Genomic DNA, 25428 nt, shown 5'->3' on the forward strand with positions numbered 1-25428 from the left:
TCCGTCTTGTCCGTAGAGCTCTCCGTCCTCTCCTGGTGAGTGTTTGCTGCAGATGTTTGTCTGTGTGTGAGAAACGTGATTTTCACTTTGTGTCATCTGTGCAGTTTCCTGGCTTCATGGTGGAGAGGGGGCAGATCAGGACCGAGCCTGCCAGGGTTCAGGCAGTGGCCGACTGGCCCTCTCCTACTAACAGGAAGCAGCTACAGAGGTTTTTGGGTTTTACCGTAGATTCATCAGAGGTTACAGTCGTGTCGCTGCCCCGCTCACCAGCCTCAATCTTCATGGTCCCCTGCAGCAGATGCTGCGTTTAGCAGACTGAAGTGCCTCTTCTCCTCTGCCCCTGTGCTCTCACCCAGATCCTGCTGTTCAGTTTGGGGTGGAGGTTGTTGTTCAGACACCAGGGTGAGAGCAGTTCTCTCCCAGCATTCCAGGTGGTTGCCTCGTTGCCTGAGTTTACCCTGAGTTGCCTCGTTGCCTGAGTTTGCCCTGAGTTGCCTCGTTGCCTCAGTTCCTGAGTTTGCTCCGAGTTGCCCTGTTGCCTGGGTTCCTGAGTTTGCCCCGTGCCTGAGCGTCTTCTGGCGGTTGAGTTCCCAGCATGCCTTGCCAGGCACTTGTTGCTTTTACTTGTGGAGTCTCTTTGTTAAAATAAACATTTTTGACGCACCTGTCTAACCTGCCTGCCAGTGCTTTAGGGTCCAGCTGTCAGAAGACCCGCAACAGTAATCATAGTAAGACAAATGTATGTACGGACTGCAGGTTGATGCAGGTCATATCGGTCCTGCGGGTTGATGCAGGTTATATCGGTCCTGCGGGTCGATGCGGGTTCTATCGGTCCTGCGGGTTGATGCGGGTTATATCGGTCCTGCGGGTTGATGCGGGTTATACCGGTCCTGCGGGTTGATGCGGGTTATATCGGTCCTGCGGGTTGATGCGGGTTATATCGATCCTGCGGGTTGATGCGGGTTATATCGGTCCTGCGGGTTGATGCGGGTTATATCGGTCCTGGTGGTTGATGCAGGTTATATCGGTCCTGCGGGTTGATGCGGGTTATATCGGTCCTGCGGGTTGATGCGGGTTATATCGGTCCTGGTGGTTGATGCAGGTTATATCGGTCCTGCGGGTTGATGCGGGTTATATCGGTCCTGTGGGTTGATGCGGGTTATATCGATCCTGCGGGTTGATGCGGGTTATATCGGTCCTGCGGGTTGATGCTGGTTCTATCGGTCCTGCGGGTTGATGCGGGTTATACCGGTCCTGCAGGTTGATGCGGGTTCTATCGGTCCTGCAGGTTGATGCGGGTTATATCGGTCCTGCGGGTTGATGCAGGTTATATCGGTCCTGCGGGTTGATGCGGGTTATATCGGTCCTGCGGGTTGATGCTGGTTCTATCAGTCCTGCGGGTTGATGCAGGTTATATCGGACCTGCGGGTTGATGCGGGTTCTATCGGTCTCTGCGGGTTGATGCGGGTTCTATCGGTCCTGCGGGTTGATGCGGGTTATATCGGTCCTGCGGGTCGATGCGGGTTATACCGGCCCTGCGGGTTGATGCGGGTTCTATCGGTCCTGCGGGTTGATGCGGGTTATATCGGTCCTGCGGGTTGATGCAGGTTATATCGGTCCTGCGGGTTGATGCGGGTTATACCGGTCCTGTGGGTTGATGCGGGTTATATCGGTCCTGCGGGTTGATGCGGGTTATATCGGTCCTGCGGGTTGATGCGGGTTCTATCGGTCCTGCGGGTTGATGCAGGTTATATCGGTCCTGCGGGTTGATGCGGGTTCTATCGGTCCTGCGGGTCGATGCAGGTTATATCGGTCCTGCGGGTTGATGCGGGTTATATCGGTCCTGCGGGTTGATGCGGGTTATATCGGTCCTGCGGGTTGATGCAGGTTATATCGGTCCTGCGGGTTGATGCGGGTTCTATCGGTCCTGCGGGTTGATGCAGGTTATATCGGTCCTGCGGGTTGATGCGGGTTACATCAGTCCTGCGGGTTGATGCAGGTTATACCGGTCCTGCGGGTTGATGCAGGTTATATCGGACCTGCGGGTCGATGCGGGTTATACCGGTCCTGCAGGTTGATGCGGGTTCTATCGGTCCTGCGGGTTGATGCGGGTTCTATCGGTCCTGCGGGTTGATGCAGGTTCTATCGGTCCTGCGGGTTGATGCAGGTTATATCGGTCCTGCGGGTTGATGCGGGTTATATCGGTCCTGCGGGTTGATGCGGGTTATATCGGTCCTGCAGGTTGATGCGGGTTATATCGGTCCTGCGGGTTGATGCGGGTTCTATCGGTCCTGCGGGTCGACGCAGGTTATATCGGTCCTGCGGGTTGATGCAGGTTATACCGGTCCTGCGGGTTGATGCGGGTTCTATCGGTCCTGCGGGTTGATGCAGGTTCTATCGGCCCTGCGGGTTGATGCGGGTTCTATCGGTCCTGCGGGTTGATGCGGTTTATATCGGCCCTGCGGGTTGATGCGGGTTCTATCGGTCCTGCGGGTTGATGCGGGTTATATCGGTCCTGCGGGTTGATGCGGGTTCTATCGGTCCTGCGGGTCGATGCAGGTTCTATCGGTCCTGTAGGTTGATGCGGGTTATATCGGTCCTGCGGGTTGATGCAGGTTCTATCGGTCCTGCGGGTTGATGCGGGTTCTATCGGCCCTGCGGGTTGATGCGGGTTGTATCGGTCCTGCGGGTTGATGCGGGTTCTATCGGTCCTGCGGGTTGATGCGGGTTCTATCGGTCCTGCGGGTTGATGCGGGTTATATCGGTCCTGTGGGTTGATGCGGGTTATATCGGTCCTGCGGGTTGATGCAGGTTATACCGGTCCTGCGGGTTGATGCGGGTTATATCGGTCCTGCGGGTTGATGCGGGTTATATCGGTCTCTGCTGACGCTGTATCAGTTCCTCACACAACAGCTGCCTCCTCACGTCCGTTCACACCAGACAGAATTAGAAAGGAGGGAACAGCGAAGGAGAGAGAGAGAGCGACAACTGTCCTTTTTATATTTCACACGTAGCCACGCTGCTGTGAACCCGTGTTAGACTCATCTCTCTCCTGCTTAAAGGGCAGAACCGCCATTTTAAGATGTTTCCTTCATATTTCAGTAAAAACTGAGGGTAGATATGATCAGCAGGAGGTGGAGACGCGTCGGCCATCTTTGAGTGAGAGTGGAAAGGTCCATAAGTAAAGTGGTCAAAGACGAGGTGCCCTGGTGACCACGGGGTCCACGGTTAGGATCCTAACCGCTCTACTTCCTGTCACCGCTCCACTCTCCTGTAACGCCATAAAATGCCCCAAAAAGATCCTTTTATTGAGACATTTCTCCAAACTCTGCGTCGTGTTCCCGTCCCTGGGGTCATTCTGCTCTTATTGAAGTGTATTCAGCGGTTTCACTGGTGCTTCTTCAGGTCTGCGTTGCTGGTTTCACTCGTTAGCTCCTCGTCTCCAAACGGAGGCTTTTTATCAGTGGAATCAGCTGCTCTCTGGCTCACGTCCTCCAGCACTTCTTCGTTTCATCAAAGCGTTGCGTTGCAGTCGGAGGAGGACGCAGGAGCAGGAACCGCTCGGTGTGTTTTGGACCTTTTTTCAGTTCTGGGGTTCCTGTTTTAAAGGTTTGTTTCAATTTAAACCGTTTAAAAGCTCAGGAGGAGAAGATCACGTCCTCGAGCAACTGTGTTTACGTTTGGTTTTATACGTTTCAGCGCGAAGAAGAAGAAGAAGAAGAAGAAGAAAAAGAACCTGAACCTGAAGAAGAACCTGAACCTGAAGAAGAACCTGAACCTGAAGAAGAAGAAGAAGAAGAAGAACCTGAAGAAGAAAAAGAACCTGAACCTGAAGAAGAACCTGAAGAAGAACCTGTACCTGAACCTTTAGAAGAAGAACCTGAAGAAGAACCTGTACCTGAACGTGAAGAACCTGAACCTGAAGAAGAACCTGAACCTGAAGAAGAAGAACCTGAACCTGAACCTGAAGAAGAACCTGAAGAAGAAGAACCTGAACCTGAAGAAGAACCTGAACCTGAAGAAGAAGAACCTGAACCTGAACCTTAAGAAGAACCTGAAGAAGAAGAACCTGAACCTGAAGAAGAAGAAGAACCTGAACCTGAACCTGAAGAAGAAGAACCTGAACCTGAAGAAGAACCTGAGCCTGAAGAAGAACCTGAAGAAGGGGTGAGTACCACGGCTCCTTTTAAAGGTGGAAACACCAAAATCTTGTGAGGACCCTTTTTTATTTGTGATCAAATCCAAAGCAGCTGCAGCGACGGGAGTCTCCGACTGCGGGAGTCTCCGACTGCGGGACTCTCCGACTGCGGGACTCTCCGACTGCGGGACTCTCCGACTGCGGCTGCAGGAGTACAGCGCCTACAGCGCCTCACACAGACAAATGATATCATATATCACATGTTATATAATATATATTATATATTATATATCATCTATTCCTTCCTCAGCATTTTGAAACCCATGTTTTCCCGTCCGGTGAATCCGTGACTCTCCGGGTGTTCTGAGGAATCCGTCCCCGCGGGTGGAGACACCGACACTCGGTCCACGCTACAAAACACAAGCAGATGGTGGATCCATCCGGACAAACTACACCAGCAGCAACAGGAGTGTTATGAATCAAAGCCCATGTAAACACTCGCATATGGTTATTAATGCTGCACATAGTGAGGAAAGGCCACACGCTCCTCAGACCCCACGATCAGGGCATTCCCGAGGCTTCCCCCCCACCAGCATCACCCTCCACCGTCACATTCCCAGCATGACATCAACTCCATCATCTCCGCTGTCCGCGCCTCACCCCGATCTGTCACCACCCCCCCAGCCCCCACACCCCCCCCAGCCTTCAGTCCTATAGTCTGACCTGCTGAAGGCGCGGAGCTCCGCGGACGCCTTTGACTGGACGGAAATTAATTAATCGATCGATCAAACTTCAGTAGTTTTGCCCCTTTCCTGCAGGTTTGTGCAGTTTAAAGTGCTTCACAGATGAATGAGTAATGTTCATTACTGACATTTAGGGCGCCCTCCCACTGTTCCTCCGTCCCGTGCCCCAGCACGTTTCACGGCTAAAGTCTGGTTCCTTTGACCAGTGTGAGTGCAACCGTACCGCGTCTAGGAGCGGCACGCTTGCCGTCCACGGCCCGTTTGGGAGAGGTGGGCTTTAGTAAAGCACGTTTGCACGTGTACGAGCACGAGCGTGCGCACGTGTAGGAGCACGAGGCCTACGGCGGTTCTGAGGTCATTTCCTGTGCGCCTGTTGGGACGTAGAAAAAAGAAGGAGGGACCATGCGCGGACATTTCAAACAATGGCGGTGAAAGGTTCACGTTGGTGTGATGCGGAGGTGGAGTGTTTACTGCAGATTTGGTCGATAAAAAGATTCAAAAACAGTCGACAAGACGCACAAAAACTCAGAGAGTTAAAGTCTTTTTCTGCAATATTTCTGTGTTTCCCTGAACATACAGAGGAGAGGAAACAAGAGGAGAGGAAAGGAAACAAGAGAGGAAACAAGAAGAGAGGAAACAAGAGGAGAGGAAACAAGAGGAGAGGAAACAAGAGGAGAGGAAACAAGAGGAGAGGAAACAAGAGGAGAGGAAACAAGAGGAGAGGAAACAAGAGGAGACAAGAGGAGAGGAGAGGAAACAAGAGGAGAGGAAACAAGAGGAGAGGAGAGGAGAGGAAACAAGAGGAGAGGAAACAAGAGGAAACAAGAGGAGAGGAAAGGAAACAAGAGGAGAGGAAACAAGAGGAGAGGAAACAAGAGGAGAGGAGAGGAAACAAGAGGAGAGGAAACAAGAGGAGAGGAGAGGAAACAAGAGGAGAGGAAACAAGAGGAGAGGAAACAAGAAGAGAGGAGAGGAAACAAGAGGAGAGGAAACAAGAGGAGAGGAAACAAGAGGAGAGGAGACGAGAGGAGAGGAAACAAGAAGAGAGGAGAGGAAACAAGAGGAGAGGAAACAAGAGGAGAGGAAACAAGAAGAGAGGAAAGGAAACAAGAGGAGAGGAAACAAGAGGAGACAAGAGGAGAGGAAAGGAAACAAGAGAGGAAACAAGAGGATAGGGAAACAAGAGGAGAGGAAACAGGAGAGGAAACAAGAAGAGAGGAAACAAGAAGAGAGGAGACAAGAGGAGAGGAAACAAGAAGAGAGGAGAGGAAACAAGAGGAGAGGAAACAAGAAGAGAGGAGACAAGAGGAGAGGAAACAAGAAGAGAGGAGAGGAAACAAGAGGAGAGGAAACAAGAGGAGAGGAAACAAGAGGAGAGGAAACAAGAAGAGAGGAAACAAGGAGAGGAAACAAGAAGAGAGGAGACAAGAGGAGAGGAAACAAGAAGAGAGGAGAGGAAACAAGAGGAGAGGAGAGGAAACAGGAGAGGAAACAAGAAGAGAGGAGACGAGAGGAGAGGAAACAAGAAGAGAGGAGAGGAAACAAGAGGAGAGGAAACAAGAGGAGAGGAAACAAGAAGAGAGGAAACAAGAAGAGAGGAAACAAGAGGAGAGGAAACAAGAAGAGAGGAAACAAGAAGAGAGGAAACAAGAGGAGAGGAAACAAGAGGAGAGGAGACAAGAGAGACCACCTCCCAACCGTCTGGTTTTCAGTCCGGCAGCTGTTTTTTAAAGTCAGTGTTGATCCATCATGAACTGTGACCTGCTGAGGAAGAGTGTCACCTGTAGTGTCACCTGTAGTGTCACCTGTAGTATCACCTGTAGTATCACCTGTAGTATCACCTGCAGTATCACCTGCAGTGTCACCTGTAGTGTCACCTGTAGTATCACCTGTAGTATCACCTGTAGTGTCACCTGCAGTGTCACCTGTAGTGTCACCTGTAGTATCACCTGTAGTGTCACCTGTAGTGTCACCTGTAGTGTCACCTGTAGTATCACCTGTAGTGTCACCTGTAGTGTCACCTGTAGTGTCACCTGTAGTATCACCTGTAGTATCACCTGCAGTATCACCTGCAGTATCACCTGTAGTGTCACCTGTAGTATCACCTGTAGTGTCACCTGTAGTGTCACCTGTAGTATCACCTGTAGTGTCACCTGTAGTGTCACCTGTAGTATCACCTGTAGTATCACCTGCAGTATCACCTGCAGTATCACCTGTAGTGTCACCTGTAGTATCACCTGTAGTGTCACCTGTAGTGTCACCTGTAGTGTCACCTGTAGTATCACCTGTAGTGTCACCTGTAGTGTCACCTGTAGTGTCACCTGTAGTATCACCTGTAGTATCACCTGTAGTGTCACCTGTAGTGTCACCTGTAGTGTCACCTGTAGTGTCACCTGTAGTATCACCTGTAGTGTCACCTGTAGTGTCACCTGTAGTATCACCTGCAGTATCACCTGTAGTATCACCTGTAGTATCACCTGTAGTGTCACCTGTAGTATCACCTGTAGTGTCACCTGTAGTGTCACCTGTAGTGTCACCTGTAGTATCACCTGCAGTATCACCTGTAGTATCACCTGCAGTATCACCTGCAGTATCACCTGTAGTGTCACCTGTAGTATCACCTGTAGTGTCACCTGCAGTATCACCTGTAGTGTCACCTGTAGTGTCACCTGCAGTATCACCTGTAGTATCACCTGTAGTATCACGTGCGGTATCACCTGTAGTATCACCTGCAGTATCACCTGTAGTGTCACCTGTAGTGTCACCTGTAGTGTCACCTGTAGTATCACCTGTAGTGTCACCTGTAGTATCACCTGCAGTGTCACCTGCAGTATCACCTGTAGTATCACCTGCAGTATCACCTGTAGTGTCACCTGTAGTGTCACCTGCAGTATCACCTGTAGTGTCACCTGTAGTGTCACCTGTAGTATCACCTGTAGTATCACCTGTAGTATCACCTGCAGTGTCACCTGTAGTATCACCTGTAGTATCACCTGTAGTGTCACCTGTAGTGTCACCTGTAGTATCACCTGCAGTGTCACCTGTAGTGTCACCTGTAGTATCACCTGTAGTATCACCTGCAGTGTCACCTGTAGTGTCACCTGCAGTATCACCTGTAGTGTCACCTGTAGTGTCACCTGTAGTGTCACCTGTAGTATCACCTGTAGTGTCACCTGTAGTATCACCTGTAGTGTCACCTGTAGTATCACCTGCAGTGTCACCTGTAGTATCACCTGTAGTATCACCTGTAGTGTCACCTGCAGTGTCACCTGTAGTATCACCTGTAGTATCACCTGTAGTGTCACCTGTAGTGTCACCTGTAGTATCACCTGCAGTGTCACCTGTAGTGTCACCTGTAGTATCACCTGCAGTATCACCTGCAGTATCACCTGTAGTGTCACCTGTAGTATCACCTGTAGTGTCACCTGTAGTGTCACCTGTAGTATCACCTGCGGTATCACCTGTAGTATCACCTGCAGTATCACCTGCAGTATCACCTGTAGTATCACCTGCAGTGTCACCTGCAGTGTCTCCTGTAGTGTCACCTGTAGTGTCACCTGTAGTATCACCTGCAGTATCACCTGTAGTATCACCTGCAGTGTCACCTGTAGTGTCACCTGTAGTGTCACCTGTAGTATCACCTGCAGTATCACCTGTAGTATCACCTGCAGTATCACCTGCAGTGTCACCTGCAGTGTCACCTGCAGTATCACCTGTAGTGTCACCTGTAGTATCACCTGCAGTATCTCCTGCAGTATCACCTGTAGTGTCACCTGTAGTGTCACCTGTAGTATCACCTGCAGTGTCACCTGCAGTATCACCTGCAGTGTCACCTGCGGTGTCACCTGCAGTATCACCTATAGTATCACCTGCAGTATCACCTGTAGTGTCACCTGTAGTATCACCTGTAGTATCACCTGTAGTATCACCTGCAGTATCACCTGTAGTGTCACCTGCAGTATCACCTGTAGTATCACCTGTAGTATCACCTGTAGTATCACCTGTAGAGAAGAGGAACACAGGTGCTGAGATGTTTCCCTTCTCTAACAGAGTCAAAGCTTCGTCTCCAGACTCTGACACAGCGTTGTGTTTGTATCATCAAGTAAAAATGCTTTTTACGAGCGAGTCACGACGAAACGCGACCCTCATGGAAAACCTGCCCACCTGAGATCACGCTGCAGCGCTTTAATAGCCGCCGCGTGAACATGAGAGGCTCCGCTGCAGCCACAGAAAGCTCTGGAAGGCTCTCGCGTCCAAGACGAAACGCTAACCGGCTCATTATCAGGTATTTATAGACGGGCGCGGAAACAGGAGCTAGCTAAGCACTTTTTTTTTTCCAATCACTATTTTGAGCAAAAGTTAAACGTGAGATCAAAGTGTCTCTCTCTTGAGTGCTGAGATCTGCAGCTTTCACTCGTTTGTCGTCTTTAAATCTGGAAGTTCTTCATAAAAAACACGTCAGTTCATCGTAAACGTTCAGCTGCTGCCTCCTGATCGCTGCTTCTACAGTCGGACCATTGCAAACCGGTCCTCCAGGTTCAGGTCCTCCCTGAAAAACACCCTCGTCTGTGTTATTGTTGTTTTGCTCTTCTTTAGAGGCTGAACATCCATTTATCCATCCTCCTCGGCTCCTCCTTGGCTCCTCCTCCTCTGCTCCTCCTGGGCTCCTCTTCGGCCCCTTACTCGGCCCCTTTCTCGCCTCCTCCTCCTCAGCTCCTCCTGGTCTCCTCCTCTGCTCCTCCTGGGCTCCTCCTGCGCTCCTCCTCCTCGCCTCCTCCTGGGCTCCTCCTCGCCTCCTCCTGGGCTCCTCCTCGCCTCCTCCTCCTGGGCTCCTCCTTGCCTCCTCCTGGGCTCCTCCTCGCCTCCTCCTCCTGGGCTCCTCCTCGGCTCCTCCTCGCCTCCTCCTCCTCGCCTCCTCCTGGGCTCCTCCTCGCCTCCTCCTCGGCTCCTCTTCGCCTCCTCCTCCTGGGCTCCTCCTGGGCTCCTCCTGGGCTCCTCCTGGGCTCCTCCTGGGCTCCTCCTCGCCTCCTTCTCCTGGGCTCCTCCTGGGCTCCTCCTGGGCTCCTCCTGGGCTCCTCTTGGGCTCCTCCTCGCCTGCTCCTGGGCTCCTCCTCGGCTGATGAATGATGATGATATTTCCGGAGCGTGCTCGGCCTGATTGGTCTGAGGCTCCACATCCTCCTCCTCCTCCTCCTCCTCCTCCTCCTCCTCCTCCTCCTCCTCGTGTATATAAACCCACCCAGCGGGATTATCTCCTCTCACTGCTGCCCTCCTCTCTGCTCCCACTCCTGCGTCTCCTCGTATAGGTGAGCCCCGCTCCTCCTCTCCCTCCTCTTCCTCCTCTTCCTCCTCTGTAAATGGATCCAAACAGTGTTTTTCTCGCTCCGCTCGTGTCGTCGGAGCGCTAAGGTGACGAAGTCCTGACCTCTGAGGGTTTTAAGAAGTGAAGGGAACCTGAGACGTGCTCGAGCCGATCTGTCGTTCGCTTATTAAGGTTTTTATGTGTTTATCTTTATTTTTATATTAAATGCACTAAAAAAAGTCATTTCTGCAGAATTTTGCAGTTTTAAAACGTGACCAAAGCCTTTTGATCGATCTGATTTCTGTTTTTTTGACAGAATTTATTGTTTTTTTATTGTTTTACGAGCATCTTTTAATCTTTTCTTGGTTGTTTTTGACTTAATTGAGCTTCGTCTTAGGTCGAGTTTTAAGGAATTTTCTAGAAAAAGAGACGATCGATTAGAAGATTATTAAGAAATTCACGGTTAAATAAGAAGAATTTGTCGCTTTTGATGCAAAAAAATGTCTCGTTTTTTAATTTTTATGGTGAATTTTTGGGTGTTTTTGACTTTTTTCTTCTTATTTTTGACAGATATTTATTTTACAGTGCATTTTATTTTGAAAATTTGGAGCTTTTGTTCTGAAAAAGAGGAGAAAATGGCTTTTAGAGCAGGTTAAAGTCCTAAAACCTTATCCCCAGCTTCGTTCTTGCGTCTGAACGACGGAAACTGAAGCGTGCGGAGGATTTTCGGTGTGAAATCACCGGTGAAAGCTGATTCTGGGGCGTGGAGCTGTGGATCCTCGGGGTTTGCGTTTGCGTGTGCAGCACATTTCTGCTCCGCTGGAGGAGAGGAAGTGTTAACCCCCGGGGGGACGCGGGGCTCGAACACCTGTAGAGGAGATTATCACGGTCGTCAGCGGCGACATCTGAGCCAGACGCCAAACTTAGCTCTGTCAGCACTCGTGATGGCGATCACTCAGCTGCTCATCAACGCTGCTGCAGCATCACGTTTCATCTGCAGGAGCCGCCGAGGTCACGCGTCAGCCTCCATCACGCGTTAGCCTCCATCACGCGTCAGCCTCCATCACGCGTTAGCCTCCATCACGCGTTAGCCTCCATCACGCGTCAGCCTCCATCACGCGTTAGCCTCCATCACGCGTCAGCCTCCATCACTTCATCATGTCTCCTTCGTGTTTCCTCATCTCCTTTCCTGTCTCCTCTCCTCTCCCCTTTCCTTTCCTGTTTCCTCATCTCCTTTCCTGTTTCCTTTCCTGTTTCCTTTCCCGTTTCCTCTCCTCTCCCCTTTCCTGTTTCCTCTCGTTTCCTCTCATCTCCTTGTTTCCTCTCCTCTTCCCTTGTTTCCTCTCCTCGTTTCCTCTCCATGTTTCCTCTCCTCTCGTTTCCTCTCCTCTTGTTTCCTCTCCTCCTCTTGTTTCCTCTCCTCTTGTTTCCTTTCCTCTCCTCTTGTTTCCTCTCCTCTTGTTTCCTCTCCTCTCCTCTTGTCTCCTCTCCTCTTGTTTCCTCTCTTCTTGTTTCCTCTCCTCTTGTTTCCTCTCCTCTCCTCTCGTTTCCTCTCCTCTTGTTTCCTCTCCTCTCGTTTCCTCCCCTTGTTTCCTCTCCTCTTGTTTCCTCTTCTCCTCTTGTTTACTCTCCTCTTGTCTCCTCTCCTTGTTTCCTCTCCTTGTTTCCTCTCCTCTTCTCTTGTTTCCTCTCCTCCTCTCGTTTCCTGTCCTCCTCTTGTTTCCTCTCCTTGTTTCCTCTCCTTATTTCCTCTCCTCTTCTCGTCTAACAGGTCGTGAGGAAAAGAAGCCGCCATCATGTCTGAGTAAGTGTCGCCACTTCATTCTCATTTATTGGAAGGAAGGAAGGAAGGAAGGAAGGAAGGAAGGAAGGAAGGAAGGAAGGAAGGAAGGAAGGAAGGAAGGAAGGAAGGAAGGAAGGAAGGAAGGAAGGAAGGAAGGAAGGAAGGAAGGAAGGAAGGAAGGAAGGAAGGAAGGAAGGAAGGAAGGAAGGAAGGAAGGAAGGAAGGAAGGAAGGAAGGAAGGAAGGAAGGAAGGAAGGAAGGAAGGAAGGAAGGAAGGAAGGAAGGAAGGAAGGAAGGAAGGAAGGAAGGAAGGAAGGAAGGAAGAGATGGGCACAAGGAAGGAAGGAAGATAGAGATGCCACAAGGAAGGAAGGAAGGAAGGAAGGAAGGGAGGAAGATAGAGATGCCACAAGGAAGGAAGGGAGGAAGGAAGATAGAGATGCCACAAGGAAGGAAGGAAGGAAGGAAGGAAGGGAGGAAGATAGAGATGCCACAAGGAAGGAAGGGAGGAAGGAAGATAGAGATGCCACAAGGAAGGAGGGAAGGAAGGAAGGAAGGGAGAAAGGAGGGAAATAGTAAATAGTCAGAATTTGTAGTGTTTGAAATAAAGAGTCGATGAAAGACTCACGAAGTTTCTGTTTCTCTACAGGAAGAAAATGCCGTCGAGCCGCAAACATCATCTGAAGGTAATTTCACCTGAGACAGAACGGACAAAGACACGACGCAGAGATTTAAAGACCAGAAGGATTTAATGTTTATGATCAAAAGTGTTTGTGTTTGTTTATTTAAATTATTTTGATTTAAAGCCAAAGACACTTTCCACGACTCCCCCACGAGCACACGGACACTTCATCTGTGTTTCTTTATATTTACTTTGAATCTTTCGTTGTTTACTGAGTTTATTTCCATGCGTCTGAATGATGCAGAGACAGAAAAGGAGTAAAACCTTCTTCTTCTTCTTCTCTTATTGCCTCTCGTCCTGCAGAGTTTGATGCTGCAGATCGCGGCGAGCTGGATCGCTCAGGAGAAGAAGGACATCGCAGCCTCCAAGGAGGCCTACATGGCTGAGACGTGCGTGTCCCCGAGTCTGAGCGGAGACCAGACCGTCCTCATGGTGAGAGACGCTTCACTTTAGGGTTTCACTGTCAGGAGAGGAGACGCTGCATCGTTCCTTTAGTTATCGAGCCTCAGGGTGCACTCCCACTGTGCCTCCGTACCGTGCCCAAACACATAAAATGACCTCAGAACCGCCGTAGGCCTCGTGCTCGTGTGCACGCTCGTGCTCGTACACGTGCAAACGTGCTTTACTAAAGCCCACCTCTCCCAAACGGGCCGTGGACGGCAAGCGTGCCGCTCCTAGACGTGGTACGGTTGCACTCACACTGGTCAAAGGAACCAGACTTTAGCCGTGACACGTGCTGGGACACGGGACGGAGGCACAGTGGGAGTGCGCCCTTAGTGACGGGGTCTGATAACGGACTAGTAAAGGTATCTCTGACACTTCAAGCATTTGATATCATAAATGTAGACAACCCAGAGGAAATTATGACATTGTGACCAAGGTTGGACTGGAAATTAAAGGCTAACAGTCGTAAAAGTGAAACCAAACGGTTGTCACATTGAGTAGACACTCACACTCCTCCTCCTGTCCTGACTGTGGGAAAATAACTGTTATAGATCAGTCGCTATGCAACGGAGGATGTTAGTGACGGGCGTCTCAGACACTTCAAGCATTTGACTTCATAAATATGGAAATGATGACTTTGTGACCGAGGTTGGAGTGGAAATTAAAGGCTAACCGTCGTAAAAGTGAAACCAAACGGTTGTCACATTCGTTGGTCCCTCACACTCCCCCCCCTCCTGTCCTGACTGTGGGAAAGTACTCGTTATATTTAAGCACGATAAGGGAAAATTGAGCCTCACGCAAGAACCGCGCGTGCAAACAGAGTTCCTCCTGAGAGGAACATGAGTGATGAGATGTTTCCCGCGCTGGAGCCACTTCCTGCCAGAGCGCCCCTTTTATTATTCCCACCTTATTTTACGTCTGTTCATAAGTGTCTTTATTATTTATTATTGTTATTTATTATTCTATTATTCTGTTCTGTGGGAGGCAGCGGAGCATTTCACTGCTCACTGTAGAGACATGTTGACAAACGAGACTTGGCTAAAACAACGCTAGCTCGTTAGCATTGTTAGCATTGTTAGCAGCCGGGTGTGAAGTCCGTCAGTGGAGAGTTTGTGTTTTGTTCGTGTTTCCAGGAAACCTGCAAGAAGCTGCACACGCTCATCGACAAAGTGGACGAAGAACGCTACGACCTGCTGATGAAAGTGGGCAAAGCCGATAAAGAGGTAAACTTCCTTCTGCTGCGGAGCCGTCGGAGCTTTGATCGGAATGTTTTCACGACGCAGCGACACTGAACACACCTGAGCTGCTTCATGTCGCTAAAGTCCTGTAAAATGAATTACTATCATAGTTTAAATTACGTTATTTCACCGTTTGAATCCCTCCATCAGCCGACCGACACAGCCAGCTTAGCTTTCACTGCGCTAACGTTAGCAAGCAAGCTAACATTAGCTAGCTAGCTGTAACTTAGCTACGTGTATACACTCAGCACATGTGCCGTGTCCCAAATCAAGTGCAGTGTGCTGCGTTTATCCAGTCACAAACTCAAACTCTATGGACACTCAGCGCCCTCAACCGCCGCCATTTTGTCTACATAGAGGAAGAGGCGGGAAAATGGCGGAACGACAGAACAACGGAGCGGCGACAACTAGATTCATTTTTTAAATGTTGAGTGTCTGTGGTGAGTTCAGGTGTCTGTAACAACAGTAGGACAGTTGAGTGTCTGTGGTGAGTTCAGGTGTCTGTAACAACAGTAGGACAGTTGAGTGTCTGTGGTGAGTTCAGGTGTCTGTAATAACAGTAGGACATTTGAGTGTCTGTGGTGAGTTCACTGTCTGAAATAACAGTGGGACAGTTGAGTGTCTGTGGTGAGTTCAGGTGTCTGTAATAACAGTAGGACAGTTGAGTGTCTGTGGTGAGTTCACTGTCTGAAATAACAGTGGGACAGTTGAGTGTCTGTGGTGAGTTCAGGTGTCTATAATAACAGTAGGACATTTGAGTGTCTGTGGTGAGTTCACTGTCTGAAATAACAGTAGGACAGTTGAGTGTCTGTGGTGAGTTCACTGTCTGAAATAACAGTGGGACAGTTGAGTGTCTGTGGTGAGTTCAGGTGTCTGTAATAACAGTAGGACAGTTGAGTGTCTGTGGTGAGTTCACTGTCTGCAATAACAGTGGGACAATCCAGTGTCTGTGGTGAGTTCAGGTGTCTGTATTAACAGTAGGACATTTGAGTGTCTGTGGTGAATTCAGGTGTCTGTAATAACAGTGGGACAGTTGAGTGTCTGTGGTGAGTTCACTGTCTGTAATAACAGTGGGACAGTTGAGTGTCTGTGGTGAGTTCAGGTGTCTGTAATAACAGTGGGACAGTTGAGTGTCTGTGGTGAGTTCAGGTGTCTGTAATAACAGTGGGACAGTTGAGTGTCTGTGTTGAGTTCAGGTGTCTGTAATAACAGTGGGACAGTTAAGTGTCTGTGGTGAGTTCATGTGTCTGTAATAACAGTAGGACATTTGAGTGTCTGGTGAGTTCAGGTGTCTGTAATAACAGCAGGACAGTCCAGTGTCTGTGGTGAGTTCAGGTGTCTGTAATAACAGTGGGACAGTGGAGTGTCTCTGGTGAGTTCAGGTGTCTGTAATAACAGTAGGACAGTTGACTGTCTGTGGTGAGTTCAGGTGTCTGTAATAACAGTAGGAAATTTGAGTGTCTGTGGTGCGTTCACGGTGTGAAATAACAGTGGGACAGTTGAGTGTCTGTAGTGAGTTCACTGTCTGTAACAACAGTAGGACGTTTCAGTGTCTGTGGTGAGTTCAGGTGTCTGTAATAACAGTGGGACAGTTGAGTGTCTGTGGTGAGTTCACTGTCTGTAATAACAGTGGGACATTTGAGTGTCTGTGGTGCGTTCAGGTGTCTGTAATGACAGTGGGACATTTGAGTGTCTGTGGTGAGTTCAGGTGTCTGTAATAACAGTGGGACATTTGAGTGTCTGTGGTGAGTTCAGGTGTCTGTAATGACAGTGGGACATTTGAGTGCTTATCTAATGAAGGTGTTTTTCATCAGAAAGAAAAATATTTTAAAAAATCAAATAATTTTCACGAAAAAAACGAAATTATTGTTCTTTGCTGGACTAGATCAAGTGTTCACTTTTATCCGATATTAAACTCGTCACAATTTAAAAACGTGAGGCTTTCGTTGACTCAAACTTTGCGGGATAAAAACCTAAAAAGCGTTTTCACCCAAAGACTAAATCAAATTAAAATAAATCCAGATTTTCATGCGACTTGTCCGCGCAGATCGAGGACCTGAAGATGAAAGTGGTGGATCTGGCCGGCGTGAAGAAGCCCGCTCTGAAGAAGGTGCGGATGTCCGCGGACGCCATGCTGAAGGCTCTGCTGGGCACCAAGCACACGGTGAACATGGAGCTGAGGGCCAACCTGAAGCAGGTCAAGAAGGAGGTCAAAGAGGAGGTGAGTGTCCGCAGGAGGACGAGGGGAGCAGGTAAACAAAGGGATAAATCATCTGCTGCTCGTTAAACCGCGGACTGTGTTTGTGTCTCAGCCCGCAGAGGCGGTGGGCGACTGGCGCAAGAACATCGAGGACAAGGCCGACAGGAAGAAGATGTTCGAGACCTCCTAGAGACGTCCTCCCTCCTGCAGTTTGGCTGTTTTCACACTTTTTATGGAATTGAATGAATTTGAATTGAATTTGTTTCATTAAATCTGTAAGTTTCAGCTTTTTGGTTTGTTGTTGTAGCGGTTTGTAAAGCGAGTGGTTTTTAGGTAAAAGCTGCGTTTCTTTGGTCGTTTAACGCGCTTCATTCAGACCCCAGGGTCACGCAACAGCACGGATCCACCACCAGGGGGAGTTCACTTCACAACTAACCAGAAATAGTGAAGAACCGAAACATCGTCCGGCCGATATTTGCGTTTTTTAGGTGCGTCGTTTCTGCTGCGATCGTTTTTCCCGTCGTTATTCACAGACGTGCGTCCTCAGGCAGCGCCGTGTCGCTGGAGACGCCATTTTAAAGTTCAATTAGCGTTAATTTTTTTTATAAATTAAAGTCGTAACGTTTGTAATCATCATTGGGTGTCTGTGGTGAGTTCAGGTGTCTGTAATAACAGTGGGACAGTTGAGTGTCCATGGTGAGTTCAGGTGTCTGTAATAACAGTGGGACAGTTGAGTGTCCATGGTGAGTTCAGGTGTCTGGAATAACAGTGGGACAGTTCAGTGTCTGTGGTGAGTTCAGGTGTCTGTAATAACAGTGGGACAGTTGAGTGTGTGGTGAGTTCACTGTCTGTAATAACAGTGGGACAGTTGGGTGTCTGTGGTGAGTTCAGGTGTCTGTAATAACAGTGGGACAGTTGAGTGTCTGGTGAGTTCAGGTGTCTGTAATAACAGTGGGACAGTTCAGTGTCTGTGGTGAGTTCAGGTGTCAGTAATAACAGTGGGACAGACGAGTACACATAAAAGAGTATGACAGTTGTAAAGTGCGTCACAATAACAAGTAACATAAAAAGTAAAAAAACAAAACTAAAATAGTAAAAATAAATTAATCAAGCAAGAGAAAAACAACAAAAGTAAATAAATAAATAAGAAAGACGAGGTGTTTGTCATCAGGAGTAACAGTAACAATCATTATTAATGCTGTGATATGTTTCAAAATAACATTTATTCCATGTGTTTACAGATAATGTTGAGAAGAAAACACACAAATTAATAAATATAAAATAAAATAAATCAACATTTATCAGTAAAATACGAAGCTTTGATGAGATTTTCTTCAGAAAATATCAAACGGAAGAAAACAGACGTATAATCACATATTATTTAATAAAAACTGACACAGAAAAGCATCAGACAGTGACTTTTTTTATGCAGATTCTTCTTCTGTGGTGAGAAATGCACAACCGCAATGCATTGTGGGTGATCTCCCCCCTGGAGTGACCATCACACTTAAGATGGCCGCCCCCTTAAGTGGTAAAGTGAACGAGGGCGCGTTAAACCACCAGAGAAACGCAGCATTCTTCACCATTACCAGACTTTTATTTTGGCGTGTGACTTCCTGTTTGCCTCTGTGCCGCGCTGATGTTCACTTCTGACGACTTCCTGCTCCGGAGTTTGTTGTTGTTGTGAAATAAACGTTTGTGTTTCCTACTTTTCTGTCTCCCTCTGTGACGCGCATCACTGCGGACGACGCTCCCCGTCCACATTCGCCTCTTTGTTGTTGTTTGTTGTAGTTTGTTTTTGTCGCCGGCCTTTAAAGGAAACGTTTTTAAAGCGGCTTCTGTGCGACGGCCGGTCCACGCTTTACCGCGTGCGCCTCACGCGCGCTGTGGTGCTGCGCATCAGTGAGCGACGCGTGCGTTCGGGGAGCCGTGAGAAGTGAAGGTTGACTGGAGCATGTGTCGCAAACGCTCAGGAAATAATGTACATTTTATCTCTCTGAAGTTGTTTATTGTCTCTTTGTAGTTGTTTGTCTCTTTGTAGTCAGATATTGTCTCTTTGTAGTCACATCATGTCTCTTTGTAGTCACATCATGTCTCTTTGTAGTTGTTTGTCTCTTTGTAGTCACATCATGTCTCTTTGTAGTTGTTTGTCTCTTTGTAGTTGTTTATTGTCTCTTTGTGGTTGTTTAATGTCTCTTTGTAGTCACATTATGTCTCTTTGTAGTTGTTTATTGTCTCTTTGTGGTCACATAATGTCTCTTTGTAGTTGTTTGTCGCTTTGTAGTCACATAATGTCTCTTTGTAGTTGTTTGTCTATTTGTAGTTAAATCATGTCTCTTTGTAGTTGTTTATTGTCTCTTTGTAGTCACATCATGTCTCTTTGTAGACACATAATGTCTCTTTGTAGTTGTTTATTGTCTCTCTGTAGTCACATCATGTCTCTTTGTAGTCACATCATGTCTCTTTGTAGTTGTTTATTGTCTCTGTGTAGTTGTTTGTCCCTTTGTAGTTGTTTGTCTCTTTGTAGTTAAATCATGTCTCTTTGTAGTTGTTTATTGTCTCTTTGTAGTCACATCATGTCTCTTTGTAGTTGTTTGTCTCTTTGTAGTTGTTTATTGTCTCTTTGTAGTTGTTTGTCTCTTTGTAGTCACATCATGTCTCTTTGTAGTCACATCATGTCTCTTTGTAGTCACAGTATGTCTCTTTGTAGTCACATAATGTCTCTTTGTAGTTGTTTGTCTATTTGTAGTTAAATCATGTCTCTTTGTAGTTGTTTATTGTCTCTTTGTAGTCACATCATGTCTCATTGTAGTCACATCATGTCTCTTTGTAGACACATCATGTCTCTTTGTAGTTGTTTATTGTCTCTGTGTAGTTAAATCATGTCCCTTTGTAGTTGTTTGTCTCTTTGTAGTTAAATCATGTCTCTTTGTAGTTGTTTATTGTCTCTTTGTAGTCACATCATGTCTCTTTGTAGTTGTTTGTCTCTTTGTAGTTGTTTATTGTCTCTTTGTAGTTGTTTGTCTCTTTGTAGTCACATTATGTCTCTTTGTAGTCACAGTATGTCTCTTTGTAGTCACATCATGTCTCTTTGTAGTTGTTTGTCTCTTTGTAGTCACAGTATGTCTCTTTGTAGTCACATCATGTCTCTTTGTAGTTGTTTGTCTCTTTGTAGTTGTTTGTCTCTTTGTGGTTGTTTAATGTCTCTTTGTAGTCACATCATGTCTCTTTGTAGTTGTTTGTCTCTTTGTAGTCACATTATGTCTCTTTGTAGTCACATCATGTCTCTTTGTAGTCACATCATGTCTCTTTGTAGTCACATTATGTCTCTTTGTAGTTGTTTGTCTCTTTGTAGTCACATTATGTCTCTTTGTAGTTGTTTTGTGTCTCTTTGTAGTCACATCATGTCTCCTCTCACATTGGGCCTCTGACACATTTACTATAAAAACAAATATGGTAAAAAAAAAAACAAAGGCAATAATTTAATTAAATTCCACTAATTTTGCTTTAAACAGCGTTTAAATAAAACACATTAATGTTTAGTTTATAGTGAACAGATAATATTTAATTTATTTAATATATAAATTTAATAATTTCATATTTGAAAACTTTCAATTTTAAACCATTTCAGATTATTTCATCTGTTTGTGCAGCGCCCTCTTTTTACAAACACATGAACTCACTCAACATTAACATGTGTTATTATTTTTATTATTATTATATTTATTATTATTATTGTTAAAAGTTTAAACAGAGGAACTTAAAGTGTCGTCGCCGGCTTCGACCACACGGTGTCAGCAGAGCACTTCCTGTTTCAGCTCCAGACTGAAAACAACTCAGGACACAGTTCAGATTTATATATTTATATATTTACATTTTTATACATTTATATATTTATATATTTATACATTTATATATTTATATATTAACATATTTACATATTTATATTTTTATATTTTCATGTTAAATGATTTAAATCACAAACACCTCAGGACACAGTTGTGATTTATATATTTTTATATTTACATATTTATGTTAAATCATCACAAACACCGGGTTTAAAGTGTTTCTTTGTTGTTTTTTTAAGTTTATTTCTTTTTCTTTTTTGTTTCTGAAAAACTTTTTAAAGTAAACTGGATTTTTATGGAAAAGCCCCAAAACTAGGTATTTATATTTTTTTGGACACACTGAGTCATTATTTTCAGATTTTAACTCAATTCCTTTAGTTAAGTTATTTTTTTTTAATATTTATGAATTTCTTTGAGAAACTTATTCATTATTTTAGATTTTTCCTCATTCTAACGAGTTACTTATATTTATATATTTCTGTATTTATATATTTATAGTTCTATATTTCTGTATTTACTGTGATTTTAGTTCTTTGTTTGTAAATCAAGTTGATTTCTCTTTGATCAGAGACGAGCAGAAGGTGAGTCGGCACTTTTTTATTATTATCATTATTTTTGTGCAGAAACGTTTCATTTCATATTTTACACTTTTCAAAGTCGCTGAGTCAGTTTTTTATGTATTAAAGTAAAGTTTTTAAAATATATTAAAGTGAAGTTTTTGATCTTTTCTTGTGTTTTCAGAGAAACATGAACCTGAGGTGAGTCTTTAAAACTTTATCACACTATTAACACACGTTTGTGTCTTTGTCTCTTTGCCTCTTTGTCTCTTTGTGTCTTTGCCTCTTTGTCTCTTTGTGTCTTTGTCTCTTTGTGTCTTTGTCTCTGTTCATTTGAATCTTTCTCAATAATCATAAACGTTTAAAAATGCACTTTAATGAAAAAACTATCTTCAAATATTCAACATTTTACTCTGACAATAAAAAAAACAGATTATTCAGATTCTGCTTTAGAAAAATCAACGTTTCCTGCAAAAAACTTGTCACTTTTCACTAAAAAACTCTTTTTTAAAATGTTTATTTTTTAAATCTAATTAAAGATTAAAACCTCTAAAGTCCTTAAATATGAATATAAAGATGTGATCTGTGTAAAATATAGAAATATGAGCTGATATTTAGTGTTTTAATCTGAAAAAAACGTGTTTTTCAAACTAAAACAACTAAAATTTTAAACAAAAACAAAATAAAATGTTTGTTTTTCTGTAGAAAAGTTTTTATAGAAGATCTTCACTCATGACACGATGCACTCTGCTCGTAATATTAATATTTAATGTTTTAATCTGAAAAAAAACGTGTTTTTCAAAATAAAACATCCTGTGATTTTACGTCACATCGTCACATTTGTAAAAATGTGTTTATTACTTCAACATAAACACAAAATAACATAAAAAATGAAAGAATTGAGCAAATATTTAATGTTTTAATCGGACAAAAACGTGCACAAAATGTTGTTTTTTCAAAATAAAACATCATGTGTGTGTGTGTGTGTGTGTGTGTGTGTGTGTGTGTGTGTGTGTGTGTGTGTGTGTGTGTGTGTGTGTGTGAGTGAGTGTGTGTGTGTGTGTCCGTGTGTGTGCGTGTGTGTGTGTGCGTGTGTGTGTGTGTCTGTGTGCGTGTCTGTGTGTGTGTGTGTGTGTGTGTGTGTGTGTGTGTGTGTGTGTGTGCGTGTCTGTGTCTGTCTGTGTGTGTGTGTGTGTGTGTGTGTGTGTGTGTGTGTGTGTGTTTGCTTGTCTCCAGATGTCTGCGGCCTCCTGACCTTTGACCTCTGACCCCTGATGGGGGGGGGGGGGGGTCTACGGGGCCTGGATGGAGGTATTTCAGGAGCCGCTTTGGTCCCAGAGTTCCTCATGACCATAAAGAGGAACCCTGAACCCCGTGAGAGGCTTATAAACCCCCACGGATTCCACTTTCCCGTCCGTGACTCTCTCCGTCCGTGCGTCCGTGTGTCCGTGTGTCTGCGTCCTCACGTCCGTCCTCACGTCCTCACGTCCTCACGTCCTCACGTCCGTCTGCAGCCTCCTCCTCCTCCTCGTTCAACACTTTGCAGGTGAGAAACTCAACAATAATCACTTTATTTCCTTTATCTCTGCGTGTTTCAGAGGAAATGACCTCATTTTCACGTCACGTTCAAGGAAGGAACGTGTTTGCAACTGGGGCCTGATGTTAGGGAGCTTTTACTTTGAAAAGCTGCGTTTTTGTGCATCAAAACATTAAATATTAACTTAATTATTTTGTTTTTATCTTATTTTCTGTTTAAGTTGAAGTCATAATCACATTTTTACAGATGTGACAAAGTGATGCAGCATCACAGGAAGTTTTACTTTGAAAAAACAACATTTTGTGCACGTTTTTGTGCATTAAAACATTAAATATTTACTCTGTTCTTTCATTTTTTATCTTATTTTGTGTTTATGTTGAAGTCATAATCACATTTTTACAAATGTGACGATGTGACGCAGCATCACAGGATGTTTTATTTTGAAAAAACAAAATTTTTATCAGATTAAAACACTAAATATCAGCTCATATTTCTACATTTTACAAAGACTAAATATTTATATTCATATTTGAGGACTTAAGAGGTTTTAATCTTTAATTAGATTCTAAAAATAAACATTTTAAAAAGTGTTTTCCAGTTGAAAGTGAAGAGTTTTTTGCATATTTTGTGTTTCTGTTGAAGTAAAAATCACATTTAACAAATGTGATGAAGTGACGCGACATCACAGGATGTTTTACTTTGAAAAACACGTTATTTTCAGATTAAAACACTAAATATGAACCTAATTCTTTTGTGTTTAAATGCAGAGAGAGCAGATTTTCTCCAAAGTTCACAAACAAACATTAAAAACAGAGTTTTTCGGTGTCAAAGTGACGTTTTTTCTGCTCTAATTGTTTAATTTTAAGTTTTTCTTCTAAATTTAATTTTTGTTTCTTTTCTCAAACAAAAACTTCAGAAACTTTCTAAAGAAAACGTTTAAATGTTTAAATGTTTAAATGTTTAAATCTGTTTCAGGTGAAATGTTTGTTTTCAGTCTGAAGTTAAAGTTTAATAAAAATATTAATATTAATATTAATGCACCCTGACTCGCTCTACGTCTACATCCTCACGCTTCACACACAAAAGTCAATTATTAAAACAAACTATTGATTTAAAATGTTTTTATTGATTAAAAATGTTCGTCCAGTTTAAACTCAGGTCCTGTGATCGACCAATCAGAGAGCAGCATCAACACGCATCATCATAATAATAATAATAATAGTAATAATGATGATAATATTAATAATAATAATAATAATGACAGTATTAATGATGATGATGATGATGATAATAATATTAATAATAACAATATTAATAATAATAACAGTAATAGTAATAATGATGATGGACTCTCAGGTCTCAGACCCTCCAAAGGTCTGTGGGTGTTTGTTGTCTCGTCCTCGGTTCGTGAGTCTCTGTGACCTTTAAGTGAAACTGAACCCTGAACATCAGATTCCTGCTGAGTCAGCGATCAGAGTCCAGAGTTCACTAATAATTATTATTATAATAATAATGATAATTATCATAATAATAATAACAGTAATAATAGAAATAGCAATAATAGTAATATTTATAATAATAATAATTACAATAATCGTAATAATGAACTTTATTAAGCGGCAGAAGACCACACTGACTCTTTATTAATAATAATAATAATAACAATAGTGATAGTTATACTAGCAATAACAATAATAGAAATAATAATAATATTAATAAAAATAATAATAACAGTAATAATACTACTAATAATAATAGTAATAATAAAAATAGCAATAATAATAACAATAACGGTAATAATAATATTATTAATAATGATAAAGGTAATAAAAGGTATTTTTTGTAAGTTTCCACTTTATCCTTTTATGAGTTTTAAATCTTTCATGTTTTTCCCTTTAAATCTTTCATGGAAATCACTTAAAATCACCGTGTTGTTAAATTGTGTTTCACCAATAAACTTAAAATAATAGAATAAAGAATCAAAAGAAAAAGAGAAATGTTTTAAAAACGAGTCCGAACACGAACGACTTGTGTCTGAAACTCTTTATTCGACTTGTTTTTCTGTGAACGGGAAGATTTAGAGACGAGCAGCGACAGTGAACGCAGCTCAGGTGACGCTGCGTTCACTGTCGCTGCTCGCCACTAAATCTTCCCGGTGTCAGTGACCTTTGACCCTGAGCCCGGATTAGCTCTGACCTGCAGAGGGGCACCCACAGGCCCCCGCAGGCCCCCGCACCACAGCTTGGCAAACACTGACACAAACGCTGACGACACACGTTTTATTAAAAGCAGCTTAAAGATGATTTATGAGATTTTAATCTCATATTTCTGCCTTTTGTTCTTTTGCTGCTCAGAAATATTAATTTTTAGTGATTAAATCATTTAAAGATAAATAAACAAACAGAAAAAACATTAAAAGAACATTAAACACTATAATATTCTGTAAATTATAATTTTTTATTGAATTTTGTTAAATAAAGTTCTTTAATTAATTAATAATTAATATTTAATTGAATTAAAATAGAAATAAAACAATTAAATTAAAATTTTATCAGAACTTTTTATTGAATTTAGTTTAAAAAATGTTTTAAATTAAATTAATAGTTAATAATTAAATTACTTAAATTAAAATAGAAATTAAAAAAAATGTCATTGTTTAATTATGTTTAAAAAGTTTTTAAATCAATTAATAATTAATAATTCAATGTATTAAATTAAAATTGAAATAAAAAAATAAAAACACAATTTAACCAGAAGAAATGAGATGAAATATTAGTTTTTAATTGAAGAATTAAAAAACAAATGATTTTAAATAAATTCCTCAATGAAATGTTTAAAAAAGTGAAAATAAAATAAAAAAAATTGTATAAAATAAAATAAATCAGCTGGATAAAAATGATGAAACTTTCTTCTTCTTCTTTGATGTTTCCTGATTTTAATTTAATTTATTTATTAT

General features: G+C 43.8%; 2 protein-coding genes across 3 annotated transcripts in view; both read left to right on the forward strand.

Moving 5' to 3' along the window:
• The first annotated feature begins 10115 nt into the window (after positions 1-10115).
• LOC310949405 (troponin I, fast skeletal muscle-like) lies at positions 10116-16820 on the forward strand. The gene is made up of 7 exons (XM_083916859.1): positions 10116-10187; positions 11955-11987; positions 12616-12652; positions 12952-13080; positions 14226-14315; positions 16378-16551; positions 16643-16820. The coding sequence occupies exons 2-7, from the start codon at positions 11980-11982 to the stop codon at positions 16718-16720; spliced, it is 516 nt and encodes a 171-aa protein (XP_083772985.1). The 5' UTR covers positions 10116-10187; positions 11955-11979; the 3' UTR covers positions 16721-16820.
• A 4032-nt stretch (positions 16821-20852) lies between these two features.
• The window catches only part of LOC310949715 (troponin I, fast skeletal muscle-like), a 9948-nt gene continuing 5372 nt past the window's right edge, over positions 20853-25428 (forward strand). Inside the window, exon 1 of one of the 2 annotated variants that reach the window (XM_083917229.1) lies at positions 20853-21136. The gene's annotated coding sequence lies outside the window, so the exon portion shown is untranslated. Of the gene's footprint in view, positions 21137-22102; positions 22482-25428 lie in introns of those variants that run through there. The other variant, XM_083917228.1, reaches the window with a different exon arrangement.

Source organism: Echiichthys vipera, assembly GCF_963691815.1.
Source record: "Echiichthys vipera genome assembly, chromosome: 7".
Lineage (NCBI taxonomy): Eukaryota > Metazoa > Chordata > Actinopteri > Perciformes > Trachinidae > Echiichthys > Echiichthys vipera.